Source organism: Cariama cristata, unplaced genomic scaffold, assembly GCF_000690535.1.
Source record: "Cariama cristata isolate BGI_N322 unplaced genomic scaffold, ASM69053v1 scaffold19547, whole genome shotgun sequence".
Lineage (NCBI taxonomy): Eukaryota > Metazoa > Chordata > Aves > Cariamiformes > Cariamidae > Cariama > Cariama cristata.
Window position 1 is genome coordinate 7730 of NW_009626292.1, and position 19298 is coordinate 27027.

General features: G+C 36.0%; 1 protein-coding gene across 1 annotated transcript; it reads right to left on the reverse strand.

Annotated features, from left to right (window-relative positions):
* Positions 1–1166: 1166 nt before the first annotated feature.
* Positions 1167–18074, reverse strand: POT1 (protection of telomeres 1; the record flags this gene model as incomplete). The annotated part of the gene is made up of 9 exons (XM_009703985.1): positions 1167–1279; positions 2316–2421; positions 5920–6011; positions 7630–7724; positions 10460–10595; positions 13171–13376; positions 16247–16403; positions 16844–16888; positions 17989–18074. Coding segments are annotated over 9 exons (1036 nt in total), but the record flags the coding sequence as incomplete, so codon positions are not given.
* Between the last annotated feature and the right edge of the window lie 1224 nt (positions 18075–19298).

A 19298-nucleotide genomic window follows, 5' to 3' on the forward strand; every position in this document is an offset into this window, starting at 1 on the left:
TGAAGAATGAAAAAATAAAATGTCATCTACTATCAAAACAATAATCTACTTACAAGTATTCCATCTTGCTTCTGAACTTCCTTAAAAAACAGCTGTTGTAAATATTAAGTAATTGTGCTCTGATGGAAAGCATTTGATTTGACAGGGATTTCTACATTAATTATCCCTGGAGAAACATGTCCTGAATTTGTCCTATGGATTTCTGAATGCAAAGTAAAAAGACCAAGTAATTTTTCTAGTCCAGGAGTATTTTCAAGCCATGATATCACTAGATCAGTTCTGTATCCCTAAATTTAGTCATACAATCTGATTATGTAAGACAGAAAAAGCAGATCTGGGCAGTGTAATCTGACAGCAAATTTAGTCAGATATATAAGAACCTTTGAAAACACAGACCCAGCTAATAAGCATGCTAACAACTTTGGTACCCAATATGGTCATCTTAAAAATCACTACAATCTAGCAAATGTCAATATTCATTTTACAAATTTACACTACCTTACTTTCATGGCTTGACTTTAATTTTAGTGATAATCATTACATGGTCACTTTCATAACTCCATTAAAATCTACAGTAACTGGTACACATAGCAGTAACTTTAGCATGATTAACAGGAAGAGTTCTGTCTGAATGTACGTATCAGTGCAAAATAAAAGAAGTCTCTAAAAACAGAGAACCTCCCTGTTAAACTGGCTAAGAACCATAACATGTGCTTGCACAAAGAGAAAGTAGTCTGAGACAAAGTTTACTGAAGAGCTCCTTTTCCCTATCTCTGCTGACATCATTTACTTCAATACAGAAATGAACAAAACAGCATCATTCTGACTATATTTTCTGAGTAAAACTCACCAGTTTAGAGTAACCTCATCACTGCCTTTTTGAAGAACAGATGGATACTAGATTGCTTCCATCAGCCTGAGCCAAGCAGCCTCCAGTGAAAAGCTTAGCACCTCCAATTGCACTCAGATCATATGGCTGTATGGCAGAGAATAGTAAATACATCAAAGCATAATTCCCATTCACATTAATATACAAACTAAAGCTTCATACGTGCAGGTTGAATTCCTAAGAAAGGAACAAAGATTAATTTTTTTTTTTAGTCTTTGATCCCCAAACCTCCCAAAATTGGATTCTTACTGGATTACTTCCTATTAGCAACACATCGCTATACAACATCTTCAGCAACTGTAGTGTCAAAAATTTGGTAATAAACTTGATGTTTCATTGCATCTCTGACATTATAGGACTTGATGAAGCATTCCAGCCATGGCAAGTCATCTACAAACAAAACCCAAATTGTTGTTTAATACTCATTTCAAACTTTTATAGGAGAGAAGTATAACTTGAGCAGGATCTTAACTAGAGTATCTAAATGAATACAACAGTTAATAGGAAGAAAAATGAGTAACTAATTTTGAAATTCCAATTTGTATCTTAAAATTTCCTGCACCATCTGAAATGGTGTTCAGTGACAATCTTCCAAGCCTCATCCTCCTCGCCCCAGCACTTGCCCCCCCCCCAAAACACCTGTACCAGTAGTTGTACCACAGTATAGCACATACAAAGACTTTCCAATAATAAAAACTCATCTCCATGTGTCTCAATGAGACAATTTCATGGGTCTCAAAGGGAACATCTTTTACACCCTTTACAAAAGGGTCACTTTTTTGTAAGTATGGTAAAGACTCCAGTATGGTTGTGGTGGTCACTGACAGCCATGTAGTTAGAGGGAGTATGCTCCAGAGATCGGAGCTGCTGCAGAGACATATAGCTACCTTGGATGCGTGTAGTTTAGGCAGAACTACTTTCTGCCACAACAGAAATACTGCACAGAAACCTCTGTGACTGGATTTGCTTTAAGTTTTTGCTCAATTTCCATCAATGTTTCCTGTAGCAAGGGATGCTCTAAATCAGCATGTGCATTCAAAAGTAGAATCTCACCCAAAGCATGTGCCATATGCTGAATTCCCTTTCAGTTTTCCCTAATGTGCTGTGACATTCAGTACGAGGGTGTTCTGGTTGACTTCCATATGAATACAAATGACATGTTAGTGCCTGCATAGACATGACTGTATTCACACATCATTGCATGCTACATGAGAATTTACTGAACCATTACTTTTCTTTCTCAAAAGGGAGTTCTGCTATTAAAGAAACATATCAAGACTAATTAATTGGAACCCTACTTACAGACTCCTGCATTGCTCTGAGTTTTGCCCATGCATAAGTTGAATTCTAAGACTTTGCATATGCAACAGCAGATTGAAAGACCCTTTCCCTTCCCACTCCCCTTATAAAATAATGGCAAACTGACCTAATTTTCTTCCTGGAGGACAGAGCGTATTCATGGTCATCTGCATCTTTTGCTGAAGAAAATTATTAGTTAAGATTTCAGAGGCAGGAATTTGGAAAAACTTTTCCTGCAAGAGAACAGAAAAGTATGAGGGGTAAAAGGAAGAGCAGTAAGAAGTCGTTAGCCAGAACCCTGACTGCATGTTCTTTTATCATTTAAGGAACTTAAAATTATCCAGATGGGTAACACAACAGAATAACAATACTATATCTAAAACTGTTCAGATACAGGGAAAAACCCAAACTATCTGAAAAAGTTAACAGTCTGTATTTCAGTACTCCTGAGTATTCAGGGACTACAGCTACCCAGAAAGCACACATGTACATCTGTATACGTAACGGGCAGATAGTCCTCATAAACCTCCATAACCAGACAATGTTATGGCCGGAGGGGATGGTCAGTCCTCCCCAACAGTCCCTCACTGCAGTGAGCCCAACATTTTGAGAAGAACAAAGTCACTTGAAAAGAAGGGGGCACTGCAACCTGGCTTTGTACAAGTAGAACTCCCTTAGTTTGAGTTTCATTTTTTTGTAGTTTTAGAAACTATGGAGAAAGGCTTATACTGTGGGATACACTTCTGAATGGAGGGGTAAAATCAAGAATGGAACACTGAAACATTAAATAAACATTTTCTGTGTTTTTTTAAGCCATATACAGTAAGCATGACTGAAAAAACTCTAACTTTATTCTTTCTCAGTTTGTTATCTGATTTTGTATCTCTAAAGGCTCATCATCTTACACCTTTTCGAAGTGAGTTAAACCTTTTTGATGGCAATTTCTCCTTTTTGTTAAAAGATACAAATACAGAGTAATCTGCCTTTGTATAATTTGTGTGACACATTTAACGTAAGTGATCACAAGTTAGCGGATAATCCAGCAGCAAAATTGACAAAGATAACTACTTTTTCCTCTCACTCTACCAATTCTTCTTCTGACTATAAAACTTTTCAATTTTTTCCTTCAATAACTTTTCCTATAAAGAGGGGAGGAAAGAAAACTGAGAGCGTTTCTACAGAAGTGCGAGTGAAAGCTAGTGTAAAGTTGCACTTCAAAGTAGCCCAGTTCCTTCTCAGATGGTGCTAAAGGACCTGAGTTTAGGCTTGGAAGGTATTGGCTTTTTTTTTTACTCCCACCAGCAGGAAAGCTAGAAAAAAAAAGCACTTCAGAAGAAGTGGTTTTTTTCCTGCAGCTAAGCTGTAGTACTGAGCAGTATCTGGTAAGCATCTGAGCTACCCTGAAGTAGAGATTTTTGGAATTCTGCATCAAGAGATGGTTTAAAATCTTTTCGCCCACCTTCCTTCTGCAGTTCAGTTTTTCGATATGAAAAGGAAAAGGACAGCAGAAGGAAGAGATGACTAGCTGAAATGGCGATTACAGTCTTTGACCTCCTTTGCTGCTAATACACTGTGTATTTTAAGAAAAAACACACATTTTCTCCAATAGTATTTTTACTTACAGTCTTAAAATTAAACAAAGCAGAGTATGCCCTTCAAAGTCCCATTCAAGGTCATTTAGTACAATGGTCTGCAATATGCTGATATATACACATTAAGTAGCATTGCAGTGAGGGGAAAAAAAAAAAATCCCACTAAATTGTTTCTCTATCCCATTTTGGACAAAGTTATAACTCTGAAGTGCCACCACACTGACTGTTTTCCACTTGGGCGGATAGATTACTCCAAATGTGTGAGATCCTGATATTCCCCGCTATGAACTGCTGGAATAAGAAAATACAAGTGCACTTACAGAAGGGCAAAACGTACAATTTAATACTAATCTATTTTAGATTATAATTCTCTTCTTTACCAAGTTCTTCTCATTTGTTTATTATTTTTCCTTTTCAAAATGATTGAAATACCATCTCAAAATTTAGGCTATAGTAACTGAAATGGGTGTGTGCATGCATGTATAAAAAACAGAACAAACCCAACAAAAAACACCAAAAGGTAAAACAAAAGGAAAAAACTGACGAAATACATAGCAACTGATATTTCTACTGTACACAAAAATATATGTAAAGGAGTAAATTCACTAAGGAGCATGCTAGATATATACAGTTCATTTTCAGCCCTAAACTGGAGATGTAGGAAGCAATGACCAGCATTTGTCAGTCTGAAATCCTTCACCTTCAGCATCACAACAAATTCTTACTCAAACCATCTTTGTGCATCAAACTGCTAATCTAATAATAAAGTTTATGAATTAGAGTAAAAAGGAAAGAAATTAAAAGAATCCTGAAGAGTAATCGGTAATTTACTGTCAAAATGGGAGATGTCCAAAGTGGATTCTGCAGGGGATTGTCCTAAGTCTGGTGATTTTGAGAATTTTCATGAGACCTATGTTTTATGGGATAGCAAATAGGCCCACTATGTTTACAGACAAAACCAAGCTGGGGAAACTGCAAGTATACAGGATTAAAGAATTAGAATGAATTTTTGAGAAACGTGAGAGCTAGGACAAAAAAACCCCAACTCCCCACTTCCACCAGATACATCTATAAAATACTGCTTTTAAGCAAGCCAAATCAACTGCTCAAACAAAGAATGAGGAATAATTTCTTAAAGCTGAGGTTCTACTCAGAGATGAAGGGATTATACTCTGAATCAGTAAGCAAGAAATTAAGTGATCACCATACTGATTTATACATACAGAAGCATTATCTGGCAATGCCTCATGCTAGGGTCCTATTTTAGCACTTCAAGGAAGATGTGGGCCACCTGGGAAGAATTCAGAAGAACAACAGTGATGATGGTCAGAGTTTTCAAAGAACTCTGATATGGAAGGAAAAAAAAAGTCCGATATGAAAAAAATATCTTACATGGAAGAAGATAGAATGAATGGTGTTTTTTAGCCTTCAGAAGGTAAAATCATTATACAGTGTGTAGTGACAGGAAAACCATCCATTATTCAGTGTCTCAGGCAGCAGTAATAGTCTTAAGTTGCTTCAGAGAAAACTGAAGATAGGTTAATTCTAAGGTTAGCAAAGTAGTTGAATAAACCGCTTCTAAAATCAAGGACAAATATCTGTATAGCTACAGCTAGGTCCTGCCTAGGTTCAGGGGAAGAAAGGCCTCTTCTACCTCATGGTCATATGAAACAAAGTCAAGAATTACTGAATGGATAGTTTCTACTAAGAGTTAAAAAAAGAGGTAATGAGATTTTGAACTAATCCAGAAGTTACCTGCATAAATCCTGAAACACTCCCATCATTCACACAGCATTCAGGCTGCAAAACTTAACATCGCCGATAAAAGAGAAACTCAGCCATGGAAATAGATAAAAAGTCTATCGAAATACCAAATAATCTATCTACAAGCTTCTGTGTTGTCTTTATGCTTTGGTATTCTATACTCTGATACTTTATTGAAAAATTACTACAAATTACATCCTGTGCATCTTCATTGATGGACGGTATTAATAACATTACAGTACTTGTAACTTTGCCTGCAAAACACTGCAGGTAACATAGAATGAATATTTCTGTACATATATTTGCTATTTTAAAAACAAATAAAATCCAAACCCACATAATCTGTAGAGTCTACCTTTACCTAGATTTACTTACATAATCAAAAAGGTATGCATTTAGTGCTCCTGTTCCATCAACCAGTGTAAACTTCATAATAAAAACATACTGGAGCAGCTCAATACCTAAAACTGAAGAAAAAAAAATATTGATCGGTTTCTTAGAGTGAATATGCAAGACAAACCATAACAACTCAAGCTGATAATATCCCTTCTTTAATAGTAACTGACTTTGAATACTCTAATTAAAAGTACAAATTGACAGGACAAAAACCAGAGGCTCTGAATAGCAAAATGTGGTTCATATTTTGAGAGCACATTGCAATTTGCCTAGAAACACTTTGATAGGTGGGTCTATAAAAATGCAGTAAGATTTTTAAGTACTTATTCTTATCCTAGTAAAAGAAATGCTAATATTTGCTTAGATCTTAGATCCTACCTTGGTAGGATCCTCGTACTCCTGTTCTTTTACCCATGGGAGATTAAATGAGACTGGCTCTTAATTCAGTGATAGTAAGATAGCATTCCACCTGAAATGCTATCTATATCTTCTAAGGAAAACAATTTGTTTCATGGGATGTAGTAAAAGCTACCAGGCAAAGTCTTATTCAGAAAAACTTTGATGGCAGTTCTGAAAATATTCCAGCATAAGTAAATGACTATAGTCATTGTCTCACTGGCAGCAGTAACTGTTACACTGCAAACATAAAATATCTTAAACATACAAAGTTACTGCAACTCTGCATCAGTCTTTTCTGGGCATACCTACTTAAACTGGCTAATCATTCTATGTTTAACTGATCTGATATACTTGCAGGTTATCATTTAGACAGAAAATATAGATGATAAAAGAATAATATACATAAAATAGTTTAAATCCCAGAAAGCATTTAATGAATATTGTTCTCATTTTGAGAATTAAATGTCAGCTGCAGGTGTTGTAACACTGCCAAAAGTTATATATAACTTTACATTTATTTAATAGAATGTAATTATGATAGTTTATTTAAGAGAACCACTGTATTGCTCAAATAAATTTTTTTCTTTTATAAAGTCTTTACCAAGCTTAGATACTACTACATATTCCAACTTAGTATGTTGAAACAAGAACTGATAAACATGAAGACATTCTTTCTCCTTAACGTGTTGGTAAGTTTTAAGTTCCATTTTACTTCCAGCATTTGAACGTGTTGACTACGTAAAGTAACAAAAGGCACACACAGAGCATGGAACATACATATATGTTACAGTGTAACTCCTTTCATTTGGATATTATTTCTTGCAGACCATCTGGAATATGCTTAGCATTGATAAGGCTTACAGAAGATAAAAGTCTAACTGGTACTAGTCATTAAATAAGACTGTCTTTAGTTCAGGTCAGAAAAACTGTATCTTCAAAAGGAAAAGCAAGACTAACTTCTAGGACTGCAAGCATGTACACAGTTAAAAAATGACATCTGCAACCCAAAATTCATCACTTCTGTGCTATGACAGGTGTTACTTGTGACACTTATGGTACAAGAAACTATTCAACATACAAAATCCCTTAATTCATACTGTAATGGTTTCAAAAGTAAATATGTTATTTCAACTGGTAAAAGGTGAATAAATTTTACGGTTTTATACTCAAGCATAAGCACAAATTACCTGCTTTCTGTACAAAACTGCAACCCAGAAACCAAACTATTTCATATAAACAATTCAGAATCAAGGCACAAAAGTATTTCAGGACAACATCACGTTGGCTGACCTTGTGCTATTTCAGTTGGTTCCCATGATGGCCGTTGTTCTGCTGCAATGGAACTTAGACTCTTGATAGGCTTTGGAGTTGAACACTGCTTGCACCTAGCGTTTAAAACAAAATACTGAGATTAACCAAGCCCTTGATTTATTCACACTAGAAGCTTTCTGCACAGAAAAAAAAAATAATTCTTTCTTACTCAGTGGGAGTGCAAAATTATTTCTATTGCTGTTTAAAATAACTATTTTACCAGACACACAAGCTTTAGACCACATCAAAACCCTTAATGCTGCTTTTGAATTATCCCTGAGAAGAAATTAATCATTTTGGTCTGGAAAAGACCACCTCAGTGAACAGAAAGGAAGAAAACTGTACATCAAGGCTGAGAGAGTTGGGGTTGTTCAGCCTGCAGAAGAGAAGGCTCCTGGGAGACCTTATTGAAGCCTTTCAATATATAAAGGGGACTTAGAAGAAAGATGGAGAGAGACTTTTTACCGAGGACTGTAGTGACAGGATAAGGGGCAATAGTTTTAAACAGAAATAGGATTGACTTTGATTGTAGAGAAGGAAGAAATTCTTCACAGTGAGGGTGGTGAGGCAGTGGAAGAGGTTGCCCAGAGAAGTTGTAGCTGCCCCATCTGGAAGCATTCAAGGCCAGGTTGGATGGGGCTTTGAGCAACCTGATCTGGTGGAAGATGTCCCTGCCCATGGCAGGGGGGTTGGAACTGGGTGGGCTTTAAGGTCCCTTCCAACCCAAAGTGTTCTATGGTTCTACGATCACTACATTGCTAAACATATATTCCTATGTCACTGCTAAACATGTATACATATGTCACTATTTTGTTGTTTAGCAATATAAACAACATCTCACTTTGAAAAGTGGGAATGAATCTGAACTTGTAGCACATTCTAAAAACACAACAGGGCTAGAGGAGAAATTTGGCTTTACCAATGTTAAAAATATTAACTATGAGTTATTAAAACAGTATCTTTTATTACTGGTGTATTTACACCAGTACTTATAAATTTTACATGTGACATAGCATGCCAAATCTGCAAACGGACAAAAATATTGAAAATCTCTTTTCAAACTTGTTCTCACTTGCCTCAAAGACTAAAATTACAGAACAACTACTTTTTCCAAATTAAACTTCTGTGCTAGTATATTACAGTTAGAACTCAGAACAGTCATTTATTACCTTTCAGAATTACAGACAAAATGTGTCATAAAAATCAATAGCACTAGTTCTGCTCAAGTGATATAAAGCCAAGCTCAATGAAGCTACCTTTTTCCTTTAAAAAAACCCACCCAAAGTCCAATAAAGTAACCTAGCTGTGAATTTTTTTTTATATGCAAGCATGTGTGGGGGGTTTTTTTAAAATATATATATGAACATACATTCATGTGTACACACATTTAAATATTTATACAGGTCTTCAAGCTCATTCCTATAGCAAAAATGACTTTGCTTTTCATTTTACTACACGGAATCTTTTTTTTAGACTTTGCTAAGTGTATGTTACTGATAAAACAGCACGTGGAACAACGCTCTGAAATGTCAACATCCTTGTGAGGTTCCTTCCTAAACATCCTATAAACAATCATGAAATATCTTATAGAGCATTGGCTTTCACAATACAGCCATTTAAACAGAGAATGATGTCTGAAGGCAAGTTGTGCGTAGCTGGGGAAATATATGGATTATGAAAGTGGAAGGGGTGTACTGGTGAAGATCCAGTCCCAGTAGGAATACCCATATATTGCTTTTATTTAAAAAAGTTGTGGACAGTCAAATCTGGAAAGGTCAAAACAACATATGACAGAAATAATTATCTGTATTCATTTTATCAGGTCCTTATGGGAAACTTTAGGGTTCATGTGAAACATGCAGTATTTCTGCACAGAAATTTTTTTACTGGCTACAGGACTGAAGCAGTGCAACACAGCACTCTGCTTGAACTTACTAGGATTGCTGAGAGGGAAGACTCAATAGCTTGTGTGAAGTAGACTGGCATTTCCGAGCTCAGTAACTGCATGCTGCTATGCAGTACTGGGAGAACATACTGCTGCTAGCTCCCATTGAGCAGGAACACAGAACTGCACGGCATAGCACAGACACCAGACCTAGATGTGTATACCATATTCCACAGCCTTGGAACTGTGGAGTTAAGCAATCTATTGAAGTTGTCTCCACAAATAGGTAAAAGGCACTTTGCAGTGCTATGGATCTCAATAAATAGCAAATACTTGATGAAAGGCTGTCCAAAATTCCCTTATTTCTTCCTAAACCCAAGCTTTCCCAACACTAGGAATGAGAAAGAGAATGAGACGTGGATTGACAGCCTGAAATTATTTTCTGGATCTCTATTTAAATATTTGTGTACAAAAAGCCCCAGCATACAGTTTTAAAGCACCATATGTTTTGACTTTAGTCTAACAAGTAAGACCAGAAAATGGTATTTTTCTGGCCAGAAAATGGAAGATCTGGACTAAACGAGGAAGATTTACGCATTTTGCAGCCTAAAGAGACTCACATGTGCATTTCTGTCTCTGTAGTATACTGTCCTACCCACACACCACAGGCAAGATTGAACCTGGGGTGCTGTGTAATTAAGGCCATAAGATTTATAGAGCAAGACAATGCCCAACTGCAGTTGAGTCCTTTAATACGAGGTAGTAGTACAGCATTTCATCCCTGATCTCAGTACTGCTGGTCATGTTATGTATTTTGCACCAAAGAATCTTTGGGTAATTAGTCCTTGAACACTGTGGTTTGAATTACTGAAGAAAATTATATCTACTGCATCTACCAAAATATCAACAAATATTTTAACCTACCCATAATATTTTATGTTCCCTTGTAAAAGAAAAGGAGCTGAAAGATCTAATAATTCAAGGTCATCTTCTGTGGATCTCACAGGAATAACACATTTAAATCTTTTTGCAAGTTTCCAGACTTCTTTTAGTGTTCCACCTATTAAAAACAGAAAACCATGTTTTTTTAAACTGTAATCAAGAATAAATTGAACAACTTGCATTTCTTGGCTGATCAGATGTTGATTTCAGGACCTTCAATAAAAATTGAGACCTAATACTGACAACTGAAAAAAATGGTCTATAACCTTCTCACTTTTACTCAACAAAAGACTCAATAAAGATCAAAGATAGACATTTATCAGAACAGATGCCTCAATGTCTTATAGCTACCACGCTAACCATAATGTTGTATTTAGTTAGCATCATTTTCATATAATTTCTCCTATGATTTCACTAGCAATTTTCTTGCGGGGGGGAAGAATAAACTGACTTTTTGCATTTGTTCCTAAGTAACTGTTTTTTCAGCTTTTAAGTGGCAAAAATCTATTAATTTTTAACCAGCAGTTTATGAAAAAGTAGTTATTCAATCACATCATAATTGACATGAGGTAGGAAATGCAGAACCACCAAACTTCATGCCAATTTAAGTGCTACTAAATTGCGGCCATCCTAGGAACACGGTAGAAATTTAATATATTACAGCTAGAACCCTGAGATTTTCCAATTCCAATGACAGGAAAAAGTTCTTTCAAATTTGTTATAAATCACAGGATAACCTGCCTTCATTCTCTGTAATATGGACTGCAGAACTGATAATGGAATCTTTCTGATATTTCACCAATTATGTGGAAATGTGGTAAATTTATTAATTTAACACACAGAGAACAGTTATTTGGAAATAGTTCAATAAAAATATGACTTAAGCAGCTCATGAACAACAATAAAAAAGTGAGCAAACTGTTTTAAAATAAATATATTCTACAACTGTGTTGTTTACCATTAACTAAGATGTTTCAAAGACTTTATGACAAGTAATTATGACACTGGATTGTAAAATATTTATTGCATATATTTGTTACTTGTACTGCAGAGGTAACTAGAAAGGAAAATATAATCAATAAAATTGCATTATTACTGGTGATGAAAAAATGCACAACAACATGAAGCCTGCACCACAATGAACTTAATTTCTAGTAAAAAAATAAAGAAAACAGAGCCACAGATATTTGAAATGGCTTCCCAAAAGGTTAGAAAACAAAGGTCATCCAACCACAGTGACAGAGAAAAAGCCTCTCATATACATTTGAGCTCTTATTCAAGGGATTAACACAAAAAATTCAGGGTGGTTTTAATTGACTTTGCTAAAATGTCTTCAGAATTTCAACTTTGCAGTAATATGAAGTTACATCGAGCAAATGTATTCTGGCTTCTAAGAGACTGGCATAAAACACAGAAAATTACCAGACTGACAATGATATGAATCACAGTGATTTCATGTACAAATAATGAGAATATGCAAGAAGCATTAATCTACTTGTTAGCCATAACATTTCACTCCTCAGTTCAACTAATCTGTAGCAAGAGTTATGGATTCCCCTCACTCCCTGTGGAGGGTCACATAAAATTCTGACCATTATCCAACTATTTCCTCAATTCCAGCCCAATAGATGCCAAACACTCAAAAGGAAGTCCTTGCTCCAGCATAATGATTATGGTGAAGCACAGAGTATTGTATTGTAGAAGAGCAAATTGCTTGTGTTTAACAAACAAGCAGAATCCAGACCATGTCCGTCTAATAAATGTCATAATGTGTTTGGTCTTTGAGGGTTTTCTATATCTGGAATATATTCACCAATATATTCACCAATTTACCAATTATATTATTCAGTTATTTTAAGAAAATAGAATTGAAATAGATTCTTTTTAATTTTGTTTTCACAAATATAAGGTTAGATTTAAAAAAAAAAAAATCCAGTTTGGAACATGTCAGAAATAGAGCACCTATCAGAACTAGTTGAATATAAAGCAGAAAACATTAAGGGGTTTTGTCATTGACCCTTACACAAAGGACCACCTGACTTACATTTGCTTATTCACATCACTCACTACTTGAGCACAACTGAAGACTTTGTTTTAAACTTGGAATGGAACTATATGCAATTATTTATTACTTTTATCCTATTCAAAACATCCCTTATTAGATTTCTTGCTAAATTGCTTTGTTTAAAGTTCAGTGGCTCTTTCTCTTCCCCGAGGAAATCTGATAAGAAACCAAACCAAACCGATGCTGCGAGAAGGTCTATTAATCTGAAACAACACTGACATCCAGAGGCTGACAAAGTTAATTGTAGGCTTCTATTAGCAGAAGTCTTCCAAAACTTTTCCACACTGATACTAAAAATAGTTTTTTCAGAGTTTTCAAATCAGAACTGAAAAATCAGTAAGCACAGCTAGAAACAAACATATCCAGCTGTTAATTTTAGCAGAAACAAAAATAAATTTATTGGTATAATTTTAAAATGGACAGAAGCACCTTACAAGACCTTCACAGATTACTTTTTCCTGTTTGCACAACAGTAACTCAAATCTCCAGCTGAGTTTTTCTTTTCTTTGAAGATGCCTTTACGATCATCACTACTTACACTGAATACCACTTCAACATATCTTAATTTTGTAGATACTCAGAGTGGACACTGTGCCATAAGAAGTGGTATATTCGCAATTTATCTTACCTTCTATCATAAGCAAAGTATCTTCAGGCTGTTGAAGCATTTCATCATGCTTTACAAAATGGATAGCTATTTTCCTTTGTTTCAGGTCTTGTGCAGTCCATGTTACAGAATCATACCAGGATGTATTGTGTAATTCTGGGTTTGGGGCAGCAGCGGCAGAGCCTTGTAAAATAAAGTCAAAGTCATCTCCATCTGGAACTTCTCCCCTAAAACCATTTCCAAAATGAGTAAGTAAATTCTAACAGCTACTCCTTAGGCAATTTAACAACAAGGATGACTGTACTCCAAATAAATATTAAGATACAGTCATGAGAGTTAAAGCATATACAGGAAAAATAACTTTGTTGTTTTATCAGTTTAAACATTTAGAGCTGTATAGCAAATTATGACAAGATAATTCATTTCCATGTTAATAAATATGCTAAGTAATCTAATCTTACCTAGGAGCAGAGGCAGCCTAGTAGTTTCATCCACACATATGTAAATCCATTGAAAAACAAATATATCAGCTTTATGTGATTTCAGCTGGGCCTTAAAAGGGCCACACAACCGCATACCACTTCAGTACAGTGAAAAGACCATATAAGCTCGCATAATTTCAAGTTTTATGTTCTAGCCTATTTTACTTCGCATATTTTGAGGGGAGGAAAAAAAGAAAAAAGGGCAGGAGCAGAATAACTTCATATATGTACTGTAAAGGGAACACCTGCAACTCTGCACTACACAGTTTCTTTCTGTCCTGCTAGAGTGCACCATTCATGCATTTCCAGTCATCATCCGCAAAGAAGTAATGCAGGCCATTCAAATTTTACCAGTATTACCAATAACAAGGAAAAAGCCAGCGGTTGGCACACAAATTAAAAATGTATTAGAATGTTTTCTCCTAAGCAAGACAGACCTGATGACTTCAGGTGGAATATGAACCATGACAAAAAGGACAACGAAAAAAAAAAGGCAAAAGCTTGGGCTATTTCACAAAACACTGAAAGAAAGTAGTGCCAAGCTTCAGAGTGGAGCTAAAGAAAAAAATACCATAAACTCCTGCAGATTATTCTGACTATTTCACTTTCAAATCCAAAAGCAGCTGCTTCCACCAGTGAATAGAATAATTCCTGTCAATGAAACAATTTTTTTTTTATATTCTTCTGCTATGACTGTAGAACTGGTACACAAGAGGCCTTCCTGAACCAGAACTTTCATTTAATGAACACAGTGCTGACAACAGGTCATCTTTCCAGATATGCCCATTAAACTCTTCCAGCCTCTACAGCCTGCCTGTAGATTTCCCATAGAGGCAGGAATGGAATGAACTGTTTTTGAACTAAGCTACACACCAGAGTTGAAACTTCTGTAATGTCAACACATGAATAAAACTACATCCATGTATATTGATATTTTGTTATTTACAGAGAAGCTTCCAGTCGAAGTCTAAAAAACAAAAATACATCTCTCACAAGGATTTTATATCCCAAGCGTTATATGCATCTTACTGCATAAACTGTTAAAGGATCAAACTTGCATTGAACTTTGTTCACTCAGGCTCTTCAGCATATGCTAAAAAATGAAACAACTTCTTCTGCCATAGCAGAATGCGTAGGAGAGAAGGATGCCCCTAAAGGATGTTTCCTTCCTGGGTCCCAATTCAGGCTGCAGTACAGCTTCACTATGTTTCACTGATTCCTTCCACCTGATGCACACAGTTGAGAAGAGAGAAGCTAAATTTCTGGGAAAGCACTGCAAGTAGTCCCACCACTGCAGCAGGGTGGTGGTAGTAGTAGCAGGAAATATGCTAACTAAAGCCTCACAAATCTATCTGGTTAAAAGTCTGCCCTAATTCTGTGGCAAAGAGAAGGCAGCAATATGTGAAAAAGGAGGAAACTCAAATGAACAGCAGTGAAGACAAGTCAAGAATATATAGAAGGCTAGAGTAGTCATGAAAAACTGTGGGATAAAGTTCATAAGGAACAAACAAAATTCTATCAATTGTATTTGCTTATTACTATACAGAGTCGGCAAATATATCAAAAAAGTGACAAAAGTGGCAGAGATTGTTGGTAATTATCTCCTTTTTATACTTGGTAATAAAGACCACGTACTTGTATGTTACGAAGATGATGAAGCACTTGCTGTTACATTAGCAACCAAGAGAATGTTATAACAACATCTGGTAAGGATCAATATTGTTAAAGCTGCAAGTGTGCTACTTTGCATCCAAAAACTGTAAGAGAAGGATAGTATGGGCATTTTCTTGTCTCAGTGGTGTTTGTATCTAATAAATCTTGACTGTGCAAAAAATTTCAAAAGGCTAGGAGAATGCTCATGTGCCATCATTTAAAGAAAGCAATAGTTTATACCAGTAACAATAAAGCCATTTGCTTGGGACTGATGATAGGCTAAGTCAGGAAAAAAAAGTGATACAGGATTCAGATGATCATGAACAGCACTGTAATACATGTCACTCAGTAGTCTAATAAAAAATAGGCCATTTCAAATAAATTTTCTTTCGTTTTTGGATCAATATACACCAGAAATGGCATACGATTATTTGACTGAGCATTATTTGACACAATGACAAATGGCATTAAAGGGGAAATAACGATGATAAAACAGTCACGTGAACTGACTCAGGTAAGAAAAAAGACAAAAATACCAAGGTGAATGGCGTTTCCCTGGTATTTTTGGATCCAGAAAAGATGCCTTCTCTGAAATATCCACTTTAGTCAAGGACACTTTATTCATTCACTTGGAGACTATCATAGCGTTTTGCACATCCTATTTTAAAACCATAATACAGAAACAGGTACTTTAATAAAACTTCAGTACAGTAAAAACCGCACTGCTAAATTTGAAAATAAAGAAAAATTATTGTTTTGAAAGCACTCAAAGGATTCTGTAAATGTAACTCATCCAATGATTTAAAATTTTCCTACCTATTACCTACGAGTTTCTAATCTTTGCTCAAGATTAAGTACATTTCCACTTAGCTCATTTTATAAAAAAAGATGAAAATATACTGAAAATCATCCCAAAACATATAGAACAATTCCTAGTTACTTTTATTGTGTGAAACACTTACAAAGAGTTGCATTTGGAACAATGAAGTTTAATAGACTGATAGAGTTTCTGGGGTTTATAAGTTCTCAGCTTTGCTCTAATGCGATACTGTTGAGGAGCCATGCTGTTCAGAATGGTTTTCAGATCTGTGTTATTCAAATCCTGATGATCTGTTAATACTGTAAAATAACAACACAGAAAAAAAGTCATGCATACCTATTAAACACCATAATATTTGAAATACGGGAAATGGCCACTGCAGGTATGCATTTTCCCTTAACTCCCAGCTTCCCTTCCCAGTTGCAGCCTCAATTTTATCAATACAACATGTTACTACAGTCTTTAAGAGAACTCACAACAGGCTGTGGGAGCATGGTGTACTTCAGGGTACAGAAATTCATCATGTAGGAAAAAACCAAATGAAAGTAGAATATATAAATATGCTGTATTCCTTTGAAAATGGAATAAAACCAATGTAACATTGATAAACACATACTCTTAGAATAGCTCTTCCTATAATAAGTAAAATACATTATTTCAAACTTTAGGCCGATCTCTCAAAACTATTTTTGTTCTTTACTAAAAATAAAACTCATCTTGAGGTCAAGATGTTTCCTACCTGTAACAGGTAACTGCTGACATCTCTGTAACTGTGATTCAAGATCTAAAATTAAGAAGAATTTCCTAATTATTTTCCTTCTTTTCTTCTTTATCATGTGGACACACAAAACCAGATAAATAGATAGGCAGATAGATACACACATAAAACCAAAAGCTGAACAAAGGAAAATGGAAATCCTGATAATTTATGAAAACAATATAGCAAAAGAAAAAAGCAAAATAAGCAGGAGACAAACATTAGATATAGAGTTAATATATTTGAGGAGAAATTAAGTGTATACATTAAATAACAATGCTCATCAAAATGAACACTTTTCAAATGTACACTGTGAATGATACTGCTGACAAACTGTATTCACCCCCCTGTAATCTTTCTGGACAAGAGGATAAATACATTATTGTAAAAACAATACAGACTGCCTGGTGCCTTCTCTGAACAACCTCTACTACACATATACAGTGCAGTAAATATGTGCAAAATTCTTTCTAAATTTGCAGTGTTATGGTTGAGACATGAAGAATTTATTTATTCTTGACTTTTGCATGCTTTTAGAACTATCCTGTCACAGTATGGTAATAATGGCTAAGTAACAGAGGATTTTAGAAGTCAGAAGCAAAGATGTAGACTATGTCAACCAGCTTTAGAGTTTAATTCACTTTTAGTTATTCTGGGCTGAAAATACCATTCAAGACTGTAGAACTGTCTATAAAATACTACTTTTCCACAGCGCTGCATCTTGCAACTCTGCCACTGACACAACTTTCCATCCAACAGCTTTAGAAGGGCTCCTCAGCAAGCAGCTGCTGAGTAGTGTTTTCAGAGCCTGTCTCTGAGGAATCCCCCTTTAGAGGGAAGGAGTTAGGTCACTCTGCTTTATGATCTAATATATCAAGAACACCATCTGTGTTTAATAATTTATTCACTACCTCCTATGCAAGTATTTTTCTATGCGTACGAAAGGCTTCTGCTGCAAGACAGAAGGACAGGGTAATGTCAATTTCCAGTCTAATAATCCAAAAGAATTCTCTGAGGCTTGGTATGTGAAAGTAACATTATACACTTAGAATAGCAGTAACTGTGACTTTATCTTGACCACATATATGTTTAAAAGAAAGAGCAAATCAGCTTTCAATTGCTCTTACCTGTAACATTAAAAGTGCTGTCTAATTCCACTGAAGACATGCTTTCCATATTCTGACTGTCTGCCAGATCCACAGATTCTAAGAGCCTAAAAATAAATGACTAAATATTTTATAACCTAGAGAAGTCTTTCATATATATGTACATACACACACATATATATATGGGACTATACATAGACTTATATGAAACCTACTGTTTGTAGACAGGTATAATGTTCAGACATAAATTTTCCAGCAGAGACATAAAACTCAATTGATCCAGAAGTTGCAGGAGTGTATATTTATGATACAGATGAGACTTCCCTTTCCAAATCACTTCTGGAACTTTAAACACAATATACTGCTAAAAGAAATCTGTAATACTGGAAACAGAATTCCTGATAAAGGAACATGGACTTTGGTTACTTAGCCTTCCCTAAGGGAAAAGAAGAGAGTTTATGATCTTTGGAAGAATGGGCAGGCTACTCAGGAGGACTACAAATATGCTGTGAGGTTATGCAGAGAGAAAATTAGAAGGGCCAAAGCCCAACTAGAACTTAATCTGGCTACTGCCATAAAAGATAATAAAAAATGTTTCTATAAATACATTAGCAACAAAAGGAGGGCTAAGGAGAATCTCCATACTTTATTGGATGTGAGGGGAAACATAGCGACAAAGGATGAGGAAAAGGCTGAGGTACTTAATGCCGCCTTTGGCTCAGTCTTTAATAGTAAGATCAGTTGTTCTCCAGGTACCCAGCCCCCTGGGCTGGACGACAGGGATGGGGAGCAGAATGAAGACCCGATAATCCAAGGGAAATTATCAGTGACCTGCTACATCACTTGGACACACACAAGTCTATGTAGCCAGATGGGATCCACCCCAGGGTATTGAGGGAGCTGGTGGAAGTGCTCACCAAGCCACTTTCCATCATCTATCAGCAGTCCTGGCTAAACACGGAGGTCCCAGTTGACTGAAGTTCAGCAAATGTGACACTCATCTACAAGAAGGGCCAGAAGGAGGATCCAGGGAACTACAGGGCTGTCAGCCTGACCTCAGTGCTGGGAAGGTTATGGAGCAGATCACCTTGAGTGCCATCAGGCGGCACGTACAGGACAACCAGGGGATCAAGCCCAGTCAGCATGGGTTTATGAAAGGCAGGTCCTGCCTGACTAACCTGATCTTCTGTAACAAGGTGACTCGCTTAGTGAATGAGGAAAAGGCTGTGGATGCATGACTGGAGTGCTGCAATGAATGGCTATAAGCTCTTCAGAAGGGATAGGCAAGGAAAGAGAGGCGGTGGAGTGGCTTTATACGTTAGAGAGTGTTT